Consider the following 23,042-nt stretch of genomic DNA (forward strand, 5'->3'; position numbering starts at 1 on the left):
CTCGATTTTCTGCAGCCAGAAGTGCTGCGCAGAGCAGGTGGGAGCTGATGGTCTGTCGAGGGGTTATGGGCTCCCGCTCTCTTCCTCTGCTCGCTCTTTTTTCTCTCCCGCGGTGTCCCTGGAGAGCAGGATGGAGAGATGGAAAGCCTCTTACGGATCGCTCCCTCGTCCCGCAGGTCTGGCCGCTAAAGTGGGACAGAACATCTGTGAGCCGTCTGCGGGCCAGCGAAGGAGAGATGAGGGAGAGATTGGTAACGACAGGCCGTGTTTTATCAGAAATGTGTCTGGAGAGTGCACATGTGTGAAGACGAAGCTGATTTAACGGCGCTGCGTGCAGAACATCGCAGAACTACGAGATGTATTTTTTCTGGCCACTGTAGTAGAACAGTGCATTGGGTCACTAATGTCACTTAAAGTACAGGGTGGGCCATTTATATGGATACGCCTTAATAAAATGGGAATGGTTGGTGATATTAATGTCCTGTTTGTGGCACATTAGTATATGTGAGGGGGTAAACTTTTCAAGATGTGTGGTGACCATAGTGGCCATTTTGAAGTCGGCCATTGGATCCAACTTTTTTTTTTTCAATAGGAAGAGGGTCATGTGACACATCAAATTTATTGGTAATTTCACAAGAAAAACAATGGTGTGCTTGGTTTTAACGTAACTTTCATGAGTTATTTATACGTTTCTGACCACTTATAAAATGTGTTCAATGTCACCAACCATTCCCATTTTATTAAGGTGTATCCATATAAATGGCCCACCCTGTACATCATGTGGATTTACAGATGGAAAGAAGATGTGACTGCCTGCCAGTTATCTTTATGCTGAAGAGGAGGAGCCACCCGGGAGTTTAAAATGGGAGGAGCTTGTAAACCATGCAGCCATGTTTGTACAGTACAGACTAACCAGGACAGACTAACCAATATGAAGGCAGCCATAGGGTCCCTTGATTGGGGGGGGAGCAGGTGTTGGTAAATCTGGTCAATGCTAACACGACTTAACATTCCATGGAGTCTCAAGAAGGGGAGACGTCCAAAACCCAACTGGGTTCAACAACATCTCTCTTTTTGCCAGCCAGAACATTTCATGTTTATAATCAATTAGACCTTGGTGAGCCAGAACAGAATCAGAATTTAACCTTATTTTCAAGTTCTTTACGTAAGAAAAAAATGGTGAGGTGGTGCATAAGGTGAGCATGATGGAAAAGCAGAAATGAAGATGTGTGCAACATTCACCACTGAGTGTCCTGCAGGGCACGGGCAACGAACTCCATTTGCTTTCTGACTGTGCTGCATGCACCAAGCTCCTGGACTCACTGATCTGAAAATGTGTCGTCAGAGTTGCCTTTCAGGGAAGCAGCGGTCTGTTGGGGTCATCCATTTCAATCAGCCACAGGTCACCTTCTGCTTCTTTAGATAAAAAAAAAATCTATTGTTCAACTGCTCCCTGACTTGGAAAATTGCATAATTGCATTTTGCGCCGCTTTACTGCTTCTGTGTGACTTGTTTTCATGCTGCCCCCCTGAAGGCAGGTCTGAAGTCTTGATTGGCCCAAGGCTGATAGTAATTTCATGACTAGAGACCTAGATGATCCGCCAAAGCCGCTCGAGATTCCACTCAGTGGCTGCGGAGCTGCTTCCTTCCAACTCGTGCTGTACGGTAGCCACGGGGACGGTCTCCAGGATACGACACACCAATCAGAGCTGCCGCCGATCGGAGGCGCCGTGATTATCTGGGATTAAGCTGGCGCGCTAAGCTCTCTGCTGACTGACCGGGAGCGTGCCAGCAGCTGCCGTCTGCAAGCCCCGCACTTTCCCCCTCGCCATCCCTCTCCTTCCTCCTGCCGTTCCCCTGCGTCAGCCGTCCGCCCAGCACAGAGCCGCACAATTCCGACTGTGGAAACCATGGTTACTAGGGCAGGTGGGGAATGTGAATGTGGAGACGATGGGAGAGGATGCCATTTAAGGTTGTGCACCTCTATCAAACATGTACAGTCTTACTGAGCGCGAAGTAAACATTTTGCATCCAACATATTTTTTTTGGAATTCTGGGATGTTTTTTTTTTTTTTGTTCCCTGAAGGTTCATGATTGTCCCTGGACTAGAGGTCACAATTCTAACGACACAGGAGTCAACATTTGGGGGTGACCCAGGCAACAACACATTTCAACGTGACAACCCTTATGTATTATAATTGCAACCTTGTTATGGAATTACATATATCCATACCCACGATTTCAAGAATTTTAAGGGTGGCGTTTACAATTTATGGCGGCTACCACCCTAAAAGCCAGTGCAGATTTTCTAATCTGAAGTGTTTCCACCGACTTCTCAGCTCAAGCGCAGCAAAGCACAGTCACCTTCAGTTAGATAAAGAAACAAAATGATGATAACCCAGCCTCGGGGCGCGCTCTGAATGCACACTCACGGCGCTCTCGACAAGAGCCTCTCAGATCCCAATTGCTAATGAGCGCTGATTAATTAAATGAGGAGGCTTTCAGAGCCTCTCGCAGCCGGTCATTAAGCGCTGTGATGGATAGGTCCTGCCACTGCGCTGAAGAAGGGTCCCTACTGACCATGAAAGGCATTCTGCTCCCCTACCTGCCCGGCAAACGGCTGAGACGAATCTGCTCAGTGTCTTCTGATAAAAGAGACACGTTTCATTGTTCTTCTGATGAAAATTCTTTTCAAAGTGCATGTTAAAACATTAACAGTTACCACATCCAGTGGGACTGTCCCTATAACTACTGATTTCAAGTCACTCTGGATAAGGGTGTCCGATAAATGTGAATGTAAGTGGGATTTGAATCTGTGACTTTGTGATCTGGTTCATAGGCAAGTGTGTTACCCTGGGTGGGAGTAGCCTAGTGGGCAACACACTTGCCTATGAACCAGAAGACCCAGGTTTAAATCCCACTTACTGCCTTGTGTCCCTGAGCAAAACCCTGAACCCTAAGTCACTTTTAGTGGGTGGTAGTAGCCTAGTGGGTAACACACTTGCCTATGAACCAGAAGACCCAGGTTCAAACCCTACTTACTACCATTGTGTCCCTGTGCAAGACACTTAATCCTAAATTGCTCCAGGGGGGACTGTCCCTGTAACTACTGATTGTAAGTCGCTCTGAATAAGGGTGTCTGATAAATGCCCTAAACGTAAATGTTACCCACTAAGCTACTAACGCCTACTGCCATACTGACCACTTTCCAAGTCTACATTAGAAAAGCATGTCAACTTCCACTGGTGGTTTACAAGATTTTTTTTTTACTTTCTCTCAAATGTAATTAATGGTGAGAATATGTATAGCGGATCATTTCCCAGACTCCAACAGAATACACAGCGGCGCTCCGGAGAACTCTCACAATCTGCACTCATGCATTATGCATCCGCAGGGCGAGTGTGGATTTTCCCCTGGTGTATTGCAGTGGAAAGCCTGAGTGATTCTCAGGCCAAGAGCAGCCTGCAGGACGGTGCGCCGGACAAACACTGAGTACCGTGCGCCACTGCCAAGCCTGCTAAAGACTCTATAACTCACCCCCAGAGGAAGAACACCCGTTCATAAATTACTTTTAACGGGGGTTCGTCTGAAGATGCTGAAGATGCGTCTCTATACACTGCACTGACTCACACACACACACACACACACACACACGGAACTGGAGCACACAGTCATGGGGCGTAGCTGGAGACTTTGCACTATGCAGGGCTGTACAGGGGGAAATGTGAAGCAGAGATACAACTGTCCTTATCCAAGGACAAGCCTGTCCTGCGTTTCTGCTTAAATGCAGTTAACTGGGGCAGTGGGGGCCTAGCGGTTGAGGAAGCGGCCCCGCAATCAGAAGGTTGCCGGTTCGAGTTCCGGGCCGCTGAGGTGCCACTGAACAAAGCGCCGTCCCCGCACACTGCTCCCCGGGCGCCTGTCATGGGTGATGATTAAATGCAAAGGACACCATTCCTTAAAAAAAAAAGAATCTTAATAAAATTTTACATGCGCTGGAGGTGACTGAGATTGGAGACTTTATTCTTGACTCAAAAATCATAGTGGAACTGATGCCTTCCACAACCTGAGTGCATGAGCTTTTGAATGTCATGCTGTTAAAAGACTAAATTGTCCGAATAATTACATGAAATGCAATTAATGTGATTCTGGGAGGTGTCGAGCACGATACGAAACCCCTGGCACATCTGTTGCCAGAGAAATTCAGCAGGATACGGGGCAGAAGCAACACTGAAACCATATTATTAATCTATTATTCATCTCTGGCTTGTCTTATACTGTGTCAAGTCAAGACACAGGTGCTTTGTGTTTTTAATACGACCTACATCCAAAGCTCTGCATCCGGTTGGACTCCGGAATGGTAGGTGGCGCTATACGCATCTCGGTAGTCGCGGTGTTCGATAATCGGATTGTTGCCATGCGCGTGTATTTTAAGTGAAAATGTTCAGCAGGTCGCAAATAAATATTTCAATACATCTCCCAAAAGAATGTACAATTTCACAGCAATTAGCATATTAAACATAATAAAAAAACAAACCAAGCGTCGTTCTGTCTTTGAAGCTTTGAAGTCGTATATTTTGGATTGTTTTCCCAGAGTGGTTTCCCTTCTAAGGATCTGGCAACCCTGTATCAAGAAAAATGGCGGCGTACACAACGGAACAAGGGATTCAGCATTTCTCTCAGCCCAAAGATGCCGTCCCCGATTGGGCATGTCAAGAAGTCAGCACCGGGGTGAGTGACATGTGGATAAGTCTTTAAAAAAAAAAAGTCAAAGGAGAGTTGCGCAGGTTTCGTGCAATGCCGCAAGCCCGCGACTTCTCCCGGTCACGGCGATGCGCCGCGTGTTAAAAGCCTTGTTTTTACATTTACAGCATTTATCAGACGCCCTTATCCAGAGAAACTTACAATCAGTAGTTACAGCCTTGTTTTTATCCGAATTGGTCGTTTTCGTGGCAACTGTTTTGTCTCTGATTTCAGACTACCATCATGGCAGTGGAGTTCGACGGTGGAGTCGTGATCGGTGCCGACTCGAGGACCACAACCGGGTATGTTTTCATGGTGTTGGACGGGGAGAGTGCTGGTAAAGCATTTAACCGAAAAGCGAACCAGCATTATTGCACAGACGTGTACGCGGCTGATTTATTAGTGCATGGCAGCCTGTCTATCAAATGTGGATGTGAGCTGAAGATCTTGTCCTGATGAGACTTCCATCCCACCAGCGCTTACATAGCCAACCGTGTGACCGACAAGCTGACCCCCATCCACGACCACATCTTCTGCTGCCGCTCAGGATCAGCCGCCGACACCCAGGCCATCGCCGACGCCGTCACCTACCAGCTTGGCTTCCACAGGTACCCTGGGCCGGGCACCGTGGCCCCACATTCACATCTCAGGGGGCAGTGGTGGCCTAGTGGTTAAGGAAGGTGGCCCTGTAATCAGGAGGTTGTCGGTTCGAATCCCAATCCGCAAAGCTGCCACTGAGCAAAGCACCGTCCCCACACACTGCTCCCCCGGGCGCCTGTCACTGCTCACCAAGGGTGATGGTTAAATGCAGAGGACACATTTTGTTGTGCTGTGCTGCAGTGTGTCACTTCACTTCACGCATCTCTAACCCTGTCTTTTCCTCCCCCACCTTCCCAGCATAGAGCTGGACGAGCCTCCGCTGGTGCAGACAGCTGCTAACCTGTTCAAACAGATGTGCTACAGATACCGAGAGGAGCTGATGGCAGGGATTATCGTGGCCGGCTGGGACAGGAGGAGAAGTGGACAGGTCAGTCTGCTTTTATTGCTTTGGGGTCCTGTGCAAGTGCTGTGTTTATAACTTCTGCAGACCAAAAATGCGTCACATGGTTCCTTATAATAAGCGGCTAGCAAATTATTATTTTTTGGTTTCTCTTCAATGTCCCCATTAAAATACGTCTCACAAGTGTCCAAAAAGCTCTGTGGAGGTCCAGAGATGTGCAGGTGTCTGTTTTTATTCCCACTCAGGTGTACACCGTGCCCATGGGGGGCATGCTGGTGAGGCAGCCCGTGGCTGTTGGGGGCTCAGGCAGCTCCTACATCTACGGCTTCATAGACTCCACCTACAGGTCCGGTATGACCAAGGAGGAGTGTCTGCGTTTCACCGCAGAGGGTGAGATGGTCGAGACCAAGCTTAAAAAAAAAAGAAATCTCGTCTTCATTAAGATGTAATGTATTCTTTTTGAACATTTCCAGCCCTCGCCTTGGCCATGGAGCGTGACGGGTCCTCTGGGGGCGTGGCCAGGCTGGCGGCCATATCAGAATCGGGGGTTGAGCGCAGTGTCATCCTGGGAAACCAGCTGCCCAAATTCTCCTGAGTTTACCAGCAGTCCCGTTAAAGGCGCGGCAGCTTCACCCTCCGACTGTGTGTTCTGACCTCATCCTAGTGTCCTTTACCCATCCGTCCAGGGTCTGTTCAGAAATGGCCACTGACATGTGTAGCTGTATGTAATATTAACGTTATCATTGCCATACGTTAAAAATAAAATGCCTGTTACAACTTTGTGTTCTGAGTTATTAAGTTTTAAGATTCATTAACATTTCCACATGATTCATGTACAATGAATATTTTACAACTAGAAAAGAAAACCCTAAATGAATCTAATAGTATATTCTAAATGTAGATTTAGGGCAGTACTTCAGGAAAAAGTTAATTCCCTTCTTATTAGCGTGTAGATTGTATCTGGTTCTGTGGCACTAATCCGTACTCCAGCTCTCAGAAAATACCCCATCGAGATTCAGCGGCACTCGAAGCACAGAGGTGTGAATGAGCCGAGGTCAGACTGGGATCGCGCACACACACACACTCTCCCGTTCTGCCAACATGCTGGCGGAGGAGGGGGCTCAACTCTCGCAGGAGCAGCGGCCGATTCGCAGGGTCTCTGCAGAACAATGACGGCTAAATCGCAGCGGTGCCGGCCCATCTCCGCCGATAATGAGTGTGCCAGCGGCTGCTTTGGCCCCCCGCTGCAGAGGGACACGTCGTTCAGGAAAAGCCACTGCATGTGCGTGTAAAAGTTCAGAGCTGCACAACACACACACACACACACAAAAAAAAAAAAGCATGGCCGTCTTTGTTCAGACGTTTAATTGGACAGCCGGATCCAGGGCGTCATGCACGTTTGTCAATTACACGGGAGCTCTGGAACAAGAGCTTGTTAAGGAAGGGAGGGAGGAAAAGAAAAAAAAAAAAAAGTAATAAAAGTGTTACAAGTTCTACAGTTAGAGGAACTTCAGTAAAGACATTTTCTGCAATCATGTGCCCTGAAAGCAGTTTTTATTTTTAAAGCCCTTCCAGCCAAGAGTGTATCTTTTAATGAACGTGTTAAGTAACGCACAATGTTTTATTTGGCATTGCACAATGATGGCACCGATTTGGAAGAGTTGTGTAACACTGCACATGCAGAATGCATGATTGTTCCTATACCACAATCCCACCGCTAGTCTTTTAAAAATCGTTAAATACTCCTACATTAGTCTGCATAGAGAGTCACAACGATGACGACAACGTTCTTTGGTTGTTTCAGCAGGAACGTTCCTCTCCAAACCACAGGAGAGTTAATAAAAAACAAACAAAAAAACCACAGCAGCTTATTCCAGCTCATAACATTTACAGCAGATATCCAGCCACACGAAGACTTTAAATACGCCTCGTGTGATCAGCAAAACATTAAATCATGGCGATATCCAATGTACAAACAGTAAATATGTACATTTTTATAAAATGCACTTTAAATATAAAATAAAAATGCTGTATTTATAGAAAACTCCTATTTGCATCTTGAGACTGCATACAAGATATGAACAGATACAGCACAACAGTGGAGCTACGGCTACGGGGCTTCCATCATTCTCACCGTTCGCTTTATAATAATAGTAATAAAATGTTGATATGTGCAGTTTAAAATGCATAAAAACCATGCATAGCGCTTGAAGAGTTTGCATGTGAACATTCTCCAGTGGGACCTTCAGCATGCGTGCAAATTGCTTTCTTTTGAGCACATAACGGCTCTTATCGCCGACACCTCTGTGCCCAGAGAGGCTCTGAGTGAACGAGTAAGTGTGTGCATGTGAGTGAGTGTGTGTGTGTGAGTGAGTATGAGAGAGAGTGTGTGTGTGTGTGTGTGTTTGCAAGCCTCAATATTAATGAACACACACACACACACACACTCACTCACTGCAGTGTAAGCCATTCTATACATTTCTCTTTAAATGATTAAATCAGAATTAAAAGGACTTCAGGCCTCCATCGGCTCCTCCACCCTCACTGCCGGGGGCTGAATTTTGGGGGGCTCGTCTCCTCGGCTCCTCTCCAGGTAGTTGTGCTGGTGGTGCTGGTTCTCCTCTCTGGGCCAGTATGGGTTCTGCTGGTGCTGGTAGCTGTGCTTGTTCTGCAGTGGAACATCTGGCGCGTCCGTCCCGGGGTTCTGCCAGCTGTATCGTGCCCGGCCGTGCTGGAACCCCTGGTTCTGGCTTCCAGTATGGGTCTGCTCAGTCGGTTCCGTCGCCTGTTCCACAAACCCATCAAAGGGGTTGCGCCCCTTCCGCCGTGGTCGCTGGCGTTGCTGCCGCTGGTTGCCGTGGTGATTCCTGTTGCCATGGTTGCGCCGTGGCTGATTGTGGTTATGAGGATGATGGCTGTTTGGTTCTTGGCCCCTCCCTGAGGCGTTCTGGGTATGGGAGGCTTGGAAAGTAGGCACCAAGTTCGAGAGAGGGCTTTGCTCCTCAGGGACCTCCTTGGCCCCTTCTCCCCTTCCCTGAGACTGTGGTGAAGGGCCCCAGATGAAAGGCCTGTGCTGAGGGTTGCTTCTGAAGGGGAACTGCAACTTGCGCTCTAGAGGTGGGATGAAGCGTCCCGTTCCGGGCAGGAACGGGCCGTTGGGGGCGCGGCCTGTGGGAGCGCTGAACGGGTTGTTTGAGGTGCGGTTAGTGGCGGGGATGAGTGCTGCATTTGGGGGGCCACCAGGGGCCCTGCAAAGACGTTTATTGTCCTGAGGCTGCTGCTCTGGGTGTTGCCAGCGGTGACGTCCGCGACGAAAACCTCCCTCTACCAGCTCTGGCTGGTTTCCCCTGGATGGCCCTGAATCCTCCATAACCGCGTCACCCTGAGAAAAGAGCCAAACACCCAACATTAATTCCTGACACTATGTGGCTCGCCTATGAACCAGAAGACCCAGGTCCAAACCCCACTTACTGTGTCCCTGAGCAAGACACTTTACCCTCAGTGTCTCCAGGGGGGGACTGTCCCCTGTAACTACTGACTAAGTCGCTCTGGCTAAGGGCGTCTGGTAAATGCTGTAAATGTAAATGTCTAAGGATACAACTGGTCCCTAATTATAACAATTATAGGGCAGGTGGACAAGTTAAAAAAAAAAAAAAAAAAAAAAAAGAGAAAGATCTTCACAAATTTGATGTCGCACTGATGATTATAATGATGGTGGAGATGCAGTCCCTGACAGGTTGGACCTGGGTTGAGAATTTTTTGTTGAATTTTTCATTCTCATCATACTGTGGATGAGGGTGGCTTAACCATCTTCACTCTCCATAGGATCTACATTTGTAAAGATATTCACATTTCTTTCTAAAAATGATTTAGCTTGCCTGTTATTTTAGGCACTTTAATTCAATACATGTTATTGTAAAATACAAGAATAATAATACATGTTACTACATGCATACGAAAGACTCTATATAAAGTGCCTTTTTATAGTTATCTTGGATAACAAGAAAAATCTTCTTCACCCGACTGAATGTGTAGTGTGTGTGTGTGTGTGTGTGTGTGTGTATTGTATGTGAGAAAAGTATAAAGCTCTACCATGCCAGGGATGATCTTCTCCATCTTGATCATTCGGTCTCTGAGTGATCTGATCTCCTCGTCCTTCATGTTGTTCTGCAGTTTGACCTCCTGCAGGATGTCTGTTAGCTTGTCAATGTGAGCTTTCAGGTCGCCCATATCGGACTTCCCTCCATCCTTCCCATCACTCCGTATTCCTCCTCCGCATCCCTCCATCTCTATAGCCCTCTCTCCATCCTCATCGCAGATGCCCACAGTATCACAGACGTCCCGCGCCACACTGCGCCAGCTCTCCCGCTCGTTCGGGTCTCTCTGGCCATAGGTCCGGCACAGCTCCTTCATGCGCACGATGGCCAGCGCCTCAATCTCCTGCCGCGTGTGCCGGAAGTCACCTAGCGCCACCTCGTAGCAGATCTCCTTCACTGCCTGGGTGCGCAGGTCATCCAGGGTCAGGTGCTTGGGGTCCATGCTGATGCGTCGGCGCTGGGGGATCTGGTAGACCCTGAGGGGCTCCCGCCGCTTCCCGCTGCTGGGTAGCCCACAGCGCTTCACTATGGACTGGACCTGAGCACAGACAGAGATCAGTCTGGTACGAAATCAACTAAAAAATGAAGTCTAGCTGCTGCTGGAATCTCTTATGTGCACAAAACCCAACAATTTTTTAATCTCAGACACAAAACATTACTGCTTACTGATGATTAAAAAAGCAGCCAGAGGTTTTGTCTTTTCACTTTTAAACTGATTTCTGTCTTTTAATGTTCTGTCTGATTCAGTCTTTTAATGTTCTGCAGCAATAATGCATTTGTAAGACACTTTCAACTTGCCCGGTGTCTGAAACACTGTTTGTGCACGGTCATTCCGCAGAGAAGCGGAATGGAAAAGATATCTATTTGTCAATATTATGTCAATAATCCACAACGGCAATATGTTTTCTTTATTAATTTGCATGGTTCTATTTTCCCTAATCCCCCAGACATCTTTTCTTCCAATGGAATAACATCAGTATAACCAGTAGTTTCAGCCACCCTGCCTGTGAACAATGCATTTCATATCAGGGAAAAATCAGGGAAAATGATTATAAAATAATCCTCAGGCAAACGGACGTCCAGAGCCTCCCGCGAGGCAACAGACGATCATTAAAAACCGCAGCTTCACAGAGAGAAGCCATCTTAAAACACAGAGCCGCCACGATGGAGCAACCTTCAGACAGCCACTCAGGTGCTGAGTAATAGAAAAAAAAGGCACAGTGTGTGCGTGCGCTTGTTTCAAACTCACTGAGAGAGGGGCAAGGACGGATTTCTCTCTATTTGTTTACACCTGCATTATTTAAGCTCTTCTGAAAGCCACACTTCCACACTAAATGGTGTAATAAAATGTCCTTCATAGACAGTTTGAGAATAGACAGTTTAGTATTGTTAAAAAAAAATAAGATACGGACAACAAGGCACTGATGTATGTCACCCTGGACAAAAGCACCTGCTAAATGCCATTAATGTAAACGTTAAGGGGTGTGTGTGGTGTTTATATGTACTTGCTGTTCTATTTTAGTATCAAATGTTCAAACACAGATGGCAAAGTGCTGAAATCGTGTATATAGCATAGCTTTGGAGCAAAATCTTAGACGGAAGGCTAGGTTTACAGTAGTTACACATTTATGGCATGCATGTGTGCTCATGTGTGTGTCTGACCTTGTTGGCGGGGAGCTTCTCTCTGAGGGAGGTGATGAGTCTCCAGCTCTCCTCACAGGAGCGTTTGTCAGAGTCGTCCCCACTGTCTGAGTCTCCGTACTGAGGGCGTAAGAAGAGGACAAGGTCATCAGGGGCCCAAAAGAGCATCAAATAAGCCCCACGTCCAAATATGCACACAATGTGACATTTGCTGTGCAACTATCAAGACCATGAACAGTAAAATGCTGATCGTCTTCCCCTTAATCTCATACATAGACACACACACTCTTGCGGTCTCTCACTAGTCTCTGATGCTCCAGCAGCTGCTCGGCTTCCTCCTTCTCTTTGCGGTACTGATTCTCCAAATCCTGCAGCCTGGAGGACAGACAGAGCAGCCAAGGTCTAGCAGGAAATACTGGACTACTGTGGTTTTGCATGCCTTTATTCCTCCTATTTGGTGTATTTGTTACAATGTTATATGTGCATGTTTTCCACTGGTAATCTTTGCTTAACGGTTGTTCTGAGGTTTCTATCGAACCTTTTCTCCATCTCTTGTTTGATGTCGATCCCCTGCTTCTCTAGCAGCTCCTTTTGGGCGTAACTCCAGTCCACTGGCTCACCCTGCTGGTCCTGAGCGGCGTTGCGCTCACGCTCCTGCCGAGCCTGCTCGGGGTGGTTGAACCGGAACACGTGATTCTTCCCCATCACTATCCGGTTGCCTAGGAGACAGGGCAGAGAAAGGGAGGACCCCAGAAAAAAAAATTGTTTAAATTGCTTAACACCATTGTGTAAATCATGCAGTCTGAGCACAACCACGTTGAGAATCTTTTGAAACAGAATCCATCTTAGCCAATGGCTACTGTGATGATTATGACTACTTTCTATTTTTTAAGTATAATAAACATTTGTAATTAGACTCAAGCACAAATATGAGAGTGTAATTCCTTTCTACACCATAATGTGTTAGCCCATTCACAAACCTTGCTTAAGCACCACAGGCTCTGTAATCTGCTTCCCATTAACGTACGTCTCAGCCCCGTCCACCGGCTCCAAAGTCACCTCCACTGAGACAGAGCGAGAGGGATTAATAAGTGAAAAGTACAGTCGTGAATGTGGGCAGAAACATAAATCCGTTCCAATGCCGTACCCCCTCCTGCACTGTTGACCTGGCTGCGGAACACACAGTGCAGCTCCTTAATGAACTGACCACTCAGACGAATGTCCACCTCCTTCTGGCCAACCCTGGTTACACCACAGGAGAATCAATATTCCGATCCCACAAAGAACATTCCTCCACACAAACTGGCCACTACCTGGTCTGTCCTTCTTTAACGTAGTACAGCAGGCACTCTGACATCAGTGGGTCTTCGTTCAAGTTGACCAGGTGGGGTGACTGTGGCACAGAACAGTGAGAACGCCTTTTTTATTGATTTTGTTCCCCCCTACAATGCTACCACGTGATTATCCAGTAAGGCCCTCACCGACTCCATTTTTCTTTCAGGAGAACCCCCAAAACAGAAAGATTGAACTAAATTGACACTTTGCTCACCTTTTTAGGAGAAAACACACCCACTGTTCCTCCATCTTCTCTGATGGACACACCCATCTCTGCCAGCAGTGACTCTCTACGAAGACACAACAGTGGCAGAGAATGAGTGTAATACACCAATGAGTGTGTGTGTTTGTTTGTTTGTGTGAGTTTGTGTGCGTGTGTTACCTCTCCTGTCGTATTGCCTCGGTTTTCCTGAGTTTGTCCTCCCAGGTTTCATTAAGCTCATCAATGATCTTCTCAGTTTCCTGAGTGCAAAAATTCCAACAGAACACAGAACTCAGCAGAGTGTTGAGCCCATTAACGTACCACACATGACCACATCCAATCACAGAAAATGGTACCTTTAGCCGTTCCACTGCCTCCTCTTTACTGATGAGCGCCAGAGGGCCCGCCTCCTCCATCGGAGCATCATGGGTAGGAGATGGGAGGCCTGAGACGGAGGTCTGATGGGATACAGCCATCACACTGTCCACTCCCAGACGACTTACTGCACCTGCTTCAGAACCTGAGAGAAAAAGAAAAAAAATACAGAACCAAGCAAAGTGCTGATCTAGTGATTTTATTTTACCATTTTGCTGTAGCTCCTCCCACAAGAATGCATGGTTCCATGGTTAAGATGTCTCTCTACAGGTATGCATAATTATCAGCACTGCAATGTGTGTGAGCCTCATGTAAAAGTGTGTGTTACCTGTGGCAGTGATCAGGTCACTGAGCCCCTGTGCCAGTAGCAGCTCCTTCAGCCGGTTCACCTCCTCCTTCAGTTCCCGGACCAGGCGGGCATTGGGATCCTCGTTAATGACAGCGTTACAACGGATCTGCTTTGCCCTATCAGCGTACCTTGGGGAGAAACACTTTAACTTGATGGTGGGCCTTCATTAAACACTTTACACATTTTGTGGGGATGGTATCTTGCTCAATGGGACCTCAGTGGCACCTTGGTGGGGCGGGATTTGAACCCACAACACTTTTTAACCACTAGTCAACCACTCATGAACTCCACTCCTCGGTCTTGTGTTGCTCTGTGTTTCGATAACGTGTGTGTGTGTGTGTGTGTGTGTACCTGAGTGTGCTCAGTGTTTCCTCATAGTTTATGTCAGCTGGACTCAGAGCTGCTATCATGGCCGTGCGAGAGTTTCCACCTAACACATACAGAATATGCTGCATATTAGACATGGTGCAAGTACATGCGCAACAAAACAGCTTGCAGGCACAAATTTACCCAGGTTCTCCCTCAAAAGCCACGTAAGCACAGAGTCTCTGTAAGGGATAAAGTCAGACTTCCTTTTCTTGTTGCTTTGCTGTGGAAGAACAAATCAAGTGTGTGAGTCACTCAAAAAACACATCCCGCATCTCAAACAGTCCCACGTCAATATCTCCGGCATCCAATATCCTGCAGATAGAGATAAAAAGAGAACTCACCATCTCAGCCAGAGCGGAGATGACTTTGCCCAAGGTGGTCAGAGACTTGTTGATGTTGGCCCCTTCCTGTTGGTCAGTACGCATGGATGTAGATATGATTTTTCAAGATCAAACGGCCATCATCATTTAATGCAGACATGATGCATAAGGCATTCACTGACCTTTAACCTCATACCCTTTGCCCCTGTAGAGTCAGCTCGTTCACTTCCTGCCAGGTCAACCAGGCTGATCTTGCTCACCTGCAGGAGGGTAAGAACACATGTTCAGTCAATAAACTTCACAGAGATAAATAACCTTTTCCCCACTAGAACCAAAGTACAAAGTACAACCATCTGAACTGGTTGGAAATGGTATTAGTTCCAAAATGACGTCAAATTCCAGAATCAAAATTTCCACCAATCTGACATCAATGGAAAACACAGGGCCACAAAGACATCGCTGTTCACTGCAGATGAGAGCACAGACAGACCTTTTCTGTGTCCAGGTTAGTCATCTGGTCATGTCTGTGCTGGGTGAAGACGATGGTGAAGACTGCATGTGAGCGACTGCTCGTCTCATTCATGTTGGTGGCGGCCACAGTCCTGAATGGGCGATTGAGCCAGTTTAAAACATGACATACACTCAAAAATCGATGGTCATACTGCAGTTAATTTCCAGCCTTCTTTTACCAATAAGCCAGGTAAAAAAAATGTATGAGAGCAAATAAAGCTTCCTAAAAGAAAGCATCCTAGCATCACGTGGTCTCAAGACAATATTTACTGCAGACCAAAACAACTTAGAAGCACCTTATATCCATCTGGCAAATACTACAAAAATGACTCATCCCATTCATACCTCAGCTTTGCCCTAGTTGGGTCAGATGCATTGGGCTCAGCACACTTGTAGCCTATTGAGAATTTGCCACACTGCAATTAACATAAGGCAGTGATGGCCTAGTGGTTAGGAAGGAAGGAAGCGGCCCCATAATCAGAAGGTTGCCAAGGGGCCATTGAGGTGCCACTGAGCAGCACTGTCCCCCACACACTGCTCCCCCAGGTGCCTGTCATGGCTGCCCACTGCTCAATAAGGGTCATGGGTTAAAAGCAGAGGACACATTTTGTTGTGCGAACGTGTGCTGTGCTGCAATGTTTCTCAATCACTTACCTGGCCTTATTTCCACAGTCCATGAGGTCAGCAATGTCACTATAGCTGGTGACAGCCATCTTGGAGAGGTCCTCAACATAGGGGCCCATGATGGGGTGCTCGCGCACACGCAGTGGACCTTTGCTCTTTGGGTTAAGCAGGTCTCTGACCCGCTCACAGTAGATCTCCATGTAAGACACCTGTTAATGACATTTAAACAATGACTTTCAACACATAAAATCTACAATCCTGTCTAAAAAGCAAAAGTGATAGTTTTAATAGGATGCAGGCCATCCTATTAAAAACCCCTCCAATGTAAATTCTAGCTTGAAAACTTGCACAACTGCAGCCATTAATGTTATGTTACTCTGACATACAAACACAGGAAAGTTCTTTGCACAAAGAAAGGCCAAAGAGGCCTAGTAAGAAAATGTAAAAAAAGAGATTATTCAGACAAATACAATTTCACAGCTGGACGGTATAGGCTTCTTCCTCACCTCCACTGTGAAGGACAGGTCGGGGTCTGTGTTGTCCACGATGCGCTTAAACAAGTCTTCACAGAGCTGTGGGAGGACAGACTCACAAACATCAAACCTCACGTGGACTAAACCGATGTCCATCTTGACTTTTTTTTTTTTTTTTTTAAATGATACCGTTCACAGCACTGTGCTGTAATGGACAATCCTGAGAGTGATTCAGTCCTTTAAATATCCTTCAGTATTACAACACTGTTGATGGCATCATGGTAAGTCGTGAGTCCCATTTATAAAATAAGGTAATCCTAACCCCAGCTAACTGCTATTTCTGTGTTTTACACCGATTGTGTTGATGTACTAGCCAGTCAGAACTGTGGATATAAAAAAAAACCTCATATAAGCATCTATGTTATATGTAGACCTTCATACACAGCGAGTACAGCATTCAGCAGAGTTTCTCCAAAAATATCTGCTGTGAGTGATTCTCGCTCCCCCAGCTGCCTGCGATTCTCTCATCTCAGTCCCACAAAATTGATTTCTGGCTGCTCCCAGCATGACTGTAACACACCCCGCTGGTAGGACACAAAACACAATCAGCGTCTGGGGTGTAACACCGCTAATTACCGCTTCCGCGGGGCCGCCAGCTCTTAATTACTCGACAGCGCGGGCCGCTACTCCAGACACCTGCGCCTGTTTGATATGCAGTGCCTCACCCGGCCCCTTTTCACGCTTCATAGAGATGTCATCTGCACCGAGGGACCCTTTGATCCTACTGAATTCTGGACATTTTATTATTTGATTCTGTGTCTAAAGGCCGGGTGAAATTATGGCGCACACAATTAGTGTACATATATATAGTGCAATCTCAACATTTCAAGCATGCCAGACGTCCCTGATGGAGCTTTGATTAGGATTTTTGTTTCATCATACAGCCGTTTACTGATCAACAGCAGCTTCTTTGATTAAAACTCTGGCATCTGAAATGCTTCTCATGATGTCATTTTGTTTAATGTTGATCTTGTACAAATCTGGGTACATTATGCAAATGAGATTGTTACCACAAGATTCCTTCCACACAAAGTACCGGAAATTTATGAGTAACATTTTTACAGCGAGTAACATTTTTTTTCTTTCTTACGGATCCTTTGCTGGACAAAAAAACAGAAAGGCTTTCAGAAGCTGCGGGAGATGCTAATTTAATTTATTTTTAGAATAAGCAGTGGAAAAGCAGCCATACAGTTCAACTCCCCTTTAACTACGCGTATGAATTTCGGTACCTGAGGAATGATGCCCTGTTGGCCGGGCTCCTGTTTGCCCATCATGGTGTAGGATTTCCCTGCGCCCGTCTGGCCATAGGCGAAGATGCAGACGTTGTACCCTTCGAAGGCATGAAGCAGCATTTCCTCGCCGATGTCCAGGTACACCTGCCTCTGGGTGGCGAATGACGGGTCCTCCGACTAGGACACCCAGAGAGGGCCGCGATATGACAACACACCCACTCTGAACAAACCCCAGATTTCATTCCAGGAGTACATATACACCTTCCAACTAGCCACACACATCAGTAACTTTTATGGCTCACGTGACATTAATTAAAGGAGAACAGGAATGTAAGAACTGCAACATGCCAAGCCTCCAGGAATCACACTGGATAACCGTTTCCTTATGAAATGCACTTTTAACCACACTGCTGCTGTATTACCGAGGTGTGGGACCAGTAGGAGTAATCGAAGGTGAAGTTCTTTGCATCTTTGGGCTGCTTTAGGTTGTAGATACCTGCACATGGGGGAAAAGATGGCATATTAGAGGAGCTTCATAATCTTTATGTAAATAAGTCATTAAGAAAGGATATACATGTTTTTATTTCATACACACACACTCACTGGATACCATTCAGAACTACAGTCCAGCTGTTACAGCCACATACTGGCTTCCAGTCCATCATCAATAGTCATCTGCTGACCACAGGATTGGATAGGTTTGTCTGTTTATGGTGGTGGATAAACTACATTTACATTTACAGCATTTACCAGACGCCCGTATCCAGAGCGACTTACAATCAGTAGTTACAGGGACAGTCCCCCCCCTGGAGCAACTACTGCCCTATACACATGGATTTCAAGATCTATCCTTATTTTACTACACCTGAGACCAATAAGTACACAGAAGACAAAAATGAAGCAAAAGCAGCATTTACAAAAATAAAAAACAGAACATTTATGCTGCCAGTAGTGAAAGTGAAGTGAAAGTCATTGTGATACACTGCAGCACACCTTCATTTTAAACACGGAGCATCCTCTGCACTTCCTTAACCACTAGGCCAGTATTGATTAAACCAACTATTACATTAGTCATAAAAACCAATTGGGTAATTTATGTGCAAAAATAAAAAATGAATGCATGTATTTACAGCAAAATACTCCATATTTAGTCATGAAAAGTTTGGCTATCCCTAACTACAAGGTATGTAGGAACCGGCAGGCCTGGCTCGGTCTGACAGTGGGAGAGGGGAATGAGACTTACACTACAATGAGACTACAATGAGACTTGCTGAGTAGGAGCGGCTCGCCGAGCCCCGACCCCGCGTCCGCGGGCGGGTAAAGGAAGCCCCGCGCACCGGCGGCCCGTGGAACAATGGCGGAAACGCGGGGCCATGTTTGTACTGGACTGCGGCGAGGCCACGCCAAACAGACTGCCAGCCGAGCAGATTCTTTAGATGGAAGCGCTGGAGGAGGGGCGGGAGGCCGGGGACGAGCTCTTGTGTAACCCCCGTTAGGACGTTAGCACACACGCTATTAATATCTCTGCACCACGTCTGAGGAATCCCGGGAATCCCACTGAAATAAATCGTTTTTTGGACGTCGGGGGGCTGTTCAGAAGGTTTAAGGAGGTCACTTTTGGAGGTCTGGAGAGACACAGGTGTGAAAACCTTCATTTTAAACATGGGGCATCTTGACCCTGCTGTGTGTACACACATGTCGCTGGGCGCTGTTGACTCAACAGAGCAGTGTTGACAGTAGGCGTGAAACCCGACACCCGGCTGTATGATGAAAATATAATCCAGCCATGATACCCTGTTTTGACCCTCTGACAACAGGCTGCAGGTGAAAGGGAGGGCTCTCTCTCTCTCTCTCTCTCTCTGTGTGTGTGTGTATGTATATGTGTGTGTGTCCAAAAAATATACAAACTCACACGTGGACTTCTCCTGCATCTGGATGACACACTTGGCCCCTCGGCTGGTCTCCCTGGTGTTGAAGGGCCGAACGCGCACCGCCACCTTCACCGAAGCTGAAGCCATGGTGGTCCTCAACCTGCCCAACTGGGTTCCTTAGGAGGGGAAAAAGGGCTGTAGGTCAGGCCTTAAAATATCATTTTACTATTCAAATCACTGCACTGCCACATGCTTTTACTACACGAAACTCCTGACGGGCTGTTAAATCGCTGAAAAAGACCGTATTGCAGATCACAGGAAGAAGGCAACATTTAAAGGTCCCAAATCAGGAAACTATTTCCTGTCTGCACCAAATATTGTGTTCGGTGAATGGTGTTGATGACGTCATTTCCGCGAACGCCCCCTCAACTTCTATAGGCCGCTCTGCTCCTCGTCCCGCCTCTCTTCTCCTCATTAGCATTTAAAGCTACAGACTTCAGAAAGAGAATTCATATATTAGGGGACCATTAAGACTGATATAAAAGTTGTTGGAGGCAGTGGTGGCCAAGCGGTTAAGGAAGTGGCCCCATAATCAGAAGGTTGCCGGTTCGAATCCCGATCTGCCAAGGTGCCACTGAGGTGCCACTGAGCAAAGCACCGTCCCCACACACTGCTCCCCGGGCGCCTGTCATGGCTGCCCACTGCTCACTAACACTTTAAATTGTGAAGTGAAAGTGATTGTCATTGTGAAACACAGCACACGGTGACACAACGAAACGTGTCCCCTGCTTTTAACCCTTAGTGAGCGGTGGGCAGCCAGTAGGAAGAGGTCACTACAGAAAAAAGTAGCGTTCCCCCCATTCACATAAGCAACTAAAACCCAACGAGTGATCCAGATGTTCAAAGAATTCCCGACCACACCCTGCCTGATGCTAATTTCTACAAGGACATGGCAGCTTTCTCAGAAGTCAGGAGCGAGGCACAAATTTAATCCCAGACGGGCGCCGACTTCTAACGTGCTGGGCGCGACTTCGCAACGCTTTCATCTCCAGGAGAGAGAAAAGGGAAAAAGGGTACGAAGCTGCCACATCAGCATCAAACACATACACACATCCGCAAAGCCTTGAGCAGCAAGAAGCTGACAGGTGTTGTGAGAAGTTATGGGGCTGAGGTACCTTCACTTCTCACGCGAATTCCTAAAAGACAGGAAAATTACTACACATCATCCACGCACGCGCACACACACACACACACACACACACACACAGTAAATCTCCGGAAAACAACCATCCACCCTGCAGGAGGGAGCAGCCTTAACGCCCGGCCTAAAAGCAGTCGAGCCATGCCCTCCGAGAGACGGAGACGGCATGACCCGCATAACAAACATAACCGGCATATCTTCCGGATTCTGCAGCGGGTGAACCGCGCGCTCGGCCACTGTACACCGACAACCCCCTTTAAAAAAAACACAAGCACCTAGCGCTGCATTCTTGCGGTCGCAGTGCGACGACTAAGTCAATAAGATCCTGCAACAATGGGCCTTTCTTGTGTTCCCTGGCCGGGGTAAGTGAGGAAAAAGAAAAAGGCCTGTTCTGTGGGTCGCAGGTTTTTAACTATGGGAACATGCCCGGAGGGGAGGAACAAGCACGCAGCCCCGTTCCTGAGGATTGCACCTAACGTGAGAGCTTGAAACGTGTAATGCGCACATCCGTTCTGTCCGTCCTGCGCGTGCGAAATCAAAAAATATATTTTCAATGTACCGATTCTTTAAAACCACTTAACAAGTATAATCAGTGCGATATACGAATCTTAACTCTAATTTAAAAAAGAAAAAAAAAAAAAAAAAAAACATGTAGTAATAAAGGTCGGAACTGCAGCAGATGATGCAAAGCTCTGGAATCCGCTCAAATCCGTCTGGCAGCCCAGCAATGCTTGATCTGATTCAGGTTTTGTCGGTTGTGTTTCACATTTTCACATAAGCCATTACAAACATTCAGGGAAAACGTAGTGAATAAAGTTTAAAAAAAATCAGATCCAGGGACTATTGATGGCAGATAAATAAAGAGCAGGAGCGGACAATCGCAGGCTATCTGCGTCCACCATCGCTTCCATTTGAGAAGCATCTGGGGAGCGGCCATCGCCGCCGGTCCAATTTTACAGGCCAAAAAGAGAGAGAGATAGAGACCCCTTCCCCTGCTGCCTGAACCAAGTCTGGCCTGAAGAAGGGGCTTTGTGGACAAATTCAACACCAGGGTTACATCTGAGGCCAATTTGGTGTAATAATTGTCCTCTTCATTCCGACAACCCATCTAAAGTGAATAGTCTTGGTAGCTATATTGGAGTCAGATAATACAGATCTAAGACTATTTATCCGGTTGATAAATAAATTCGTTTTGATAAATAAAAAACGTCATACACGGTAAACCCTTCACCGTCGTATCAGGTTCCGTTATTGGGCTGATAGGCGGGTTTTACATTGGCATAAAAGCAAGCAAGACTAAAAGCAGGTACTACGCATGTTGAGATTCTATGTCTATATACATGCAAATAAGATTTTTAAAAAGTCCCCATGAGACGAATCAAACACAAGCAGACAGCGCAAGAAAGGAAAAAATCTACAGGGGCGACGGAGCGGATAATACGGGCGTGTACGACACGGTGACAGAGAAGTGTACAAGAGGCGGCATGATCCTCTCTGCCACAAGGCGAGCGAGGAATGCGCCTCAGCATCTGTCATTATGTCAACCCCACAATATTGTCCCGACAAGTGCCGTGGACGCCAAAGACACAGAGCAGCAAACCCACCGTTCCCACCGTCCACGGCACGTTCACGAAATGTCACAGATCAAAATTTACAAAGGGGCCTTTCTCCATCACGTGCATCATGAAAATCCCATTTGGGGGGGGGGGGGGGAACACTGGAAAGACAGATCCGGACAGGAAGTGCCTGAACAGGAAAACAGACGACGCGGGTCACATGGTCTGATCAACGACACCTTGATCAAGCAGAAAGCAAAAAAAAAAAAAAAAAAAGACGTCCAGCTGAACCTTCACATGAAGGTTGGAACCATTTGGAACCATTTTGGAACCACTTTGGAACCATGCGCAGACTTGAATGTGCCTTCTGTAGATGTCCCGCTCCCGACGTTTATTCCAGAGCAACTGGGGAAAATAGTTTTCACATGACCACTTCGTTCCGAAAGACAGCGAGTTCCACACTTACCACTGGTCAGATAATCCGGACTGGGGCAAAGTACACTGTAAAAAGAGGCGATTCTGGCTCAATGGAGGGGGGGGGACTTCACCACCACCTGCCTGGACCACCACACGAGGGCCAGTGACCCCCCAGCTGGTCTCGCAGCGACTTGTAATCCCACGACCAACAACGGCGTTAAAGTTGTGACAGCACTTTCACGGACGTGAAGCTCCCTTCGCTCCACGCCTGTTGAAGCTACAGCCCATTCTCGCTCCGGAGCGGGCGGGGTGGCGGTGAAATGGAGAGTAAAGGCGGCCAGAAGTTCCTCGGGTGGGAGCCGGGGCGTCGATGATCCCGGCCGGTCGCTCGGCGGCGAGGAAGCGTTCGCGGGAGGGGGGTTTAAAATGTATGGGGGGGGAAAAGTTTCGGGACAAAAGTTTGCCGATTACCGGCGGCCTTTGCGTGCGGCGCCGTCACCCTTCCCCGGTAAAGGCTCCGCCCCGCGCTGCCACGGGACCGGCGGCGCTCGGGTGTCCGGCGTGACGTCACGTTTCGGCGGACGGAGTCACGGAGTATTTTTAAACAGACGCCGCCACCTGAGCGTGACAAAAAAAATTTAAAAAAAAATGTCGCAGTCACTCAAGT

At 47.3% G+C, this 23,042-nt stretch overlaps 2 protein-coding genes across 3 annotated transcripts; one reads left to right on the forward strand and one right to left on the reverse strand.

Annotated features, from left to right (window-relative positions):
- Positions 1-4,617: 4,617 nt before the first annotated feature.
- On the forward strand, positions 4,618-6,520 carry LOC114792079 (proteasome subunit beta type-6-like). The gene is made up of 6 exons (XM_028982917.1): positions 4,618-4,731; positions 4,978-5,045; positions 5,220-5,351; positions 5,641-5,770; positions 5,989-6,133; positions 6,217-6,520. The coding sequence occupies exons 1-6, from the start codon at positions 4,639-4,641 to the stop codon at positions 6,336-6,338; spliced, it is 690 nt and encodes a 229-aa protein (XP_028838750.1). The 5' UTR covers positions 4,618-4,638; the 3' UTR covers positions 6,339-6,520.
- A 565-nt stretch (positions 6,521-7,085) lies between these two features.
- kif1ca (kinesin family member 1C, a) lies at positions 7,086-22,896 on the reverse strand. Of its 2 annotated transcripts, XR_003750090.1 has the most exons (24): positions 22,425-22,896; positions 19,243-19,377; positions 17,753-17,826; positions 17,328-17,507; positions 16,072-16,137; positions 15,596-15,774; positions 14,922-15,033; positions 14,614-14,691; positions 14,453-14,518; positions 14,253-14,331; positions 14,094-14,172; positions 13,722-13,870; positions 13,375-13,538; positions 13,199-13,278; positions 13,031-13,106; positions 12,795-12,874; positions 12,629-12,723; positions 12,462-12,545; positions 12,020-12,200; positions 11,784-11,856; positions 11,503-11,601; positions 9,836-10,378; positions 8,207-9,125; positions 7,086-8,138 (listed from the first exon to the last, which is right to left on the reverse strand). XR_003750090.1 is itself a non-coding variant. In XM_028982915.1 (23 exons), exons 2-23 carry the CDS (start codon positions 19,346-19,348, stop codon positions 8,259-8,261), a joined length of 3,510 nt encoding a protein of 1,169 aa, XP_028838748.1. In that variant the 5' UTR covers positions 19,349-19,377; positions 22,425-22,896; the 3' UTR covers positions 7,086-8,258. The 2 variants fall into 2 exon arrangements, 1 of the variants encoding a protein (XP_028838748.1); XM_028982915.1 differs by having other exon boundaries at positions 7,086-9,125.
- Positions 22,897-23,042: the final 146 nt, after the last annotated feature.

Source organism: Denticeps clupeoides, chromosome 6 (assembly GCF_900700375.1).
Source record: "Denticeps clupeoides chromosome 6, fDenClu1.1, whole genome shotgun sequence".
Lineage (NCBI taxonomy): Eukaryota > Metazoa > Chordata > Actinopteri > Clupeiformes > Denticipitidae > Denticeps > Denticeps clupeoides.

Coding starts and splice junctions, on each gene's coding strand:
- kif1ca (XM_028982915.1), bottom strand. CDS start 19,348: ATGGCTTCAGCTTCGGTGAAGGTGGCGGTGCGCGTTCGGCCCTTCAAC. Junction 11,857..12,019: donor AAACAAGAGATGGAGAAAAG/GTTCGATAGAAA, acceptor TCTGTCCTCCAG/GCTGCAGGATTTGGAGAATC. Junction 10,379..11,502: donor AGAAGCTCCCCGCCAACAAG/GTCAGACACACA, acceptor GTCTGTGCTCAG/GTCCAGTCCATAGTGAAGCG.
- LOC114792079 (XM_028982917.1), top strand. CDS start 4,639: ATGGCGGCGTACACAACGGAACAAGGGATTCAGCATTTCTCTCAGCCC. Junction 4,732..4,977: donor GTCAAGAAGTCAGCACCGGG/GTGAGTGACATG, acceptor CTCTGATTTCAG/ACTACCATCATGGCAGTGGA. Junction 5,352..5,640: donor TACCAGCTTGGCTTCCACAG/GTACCCTGGGCC, acceptor CCACCTTCCCAG/CATAGAGCTGGACGAGCCTC.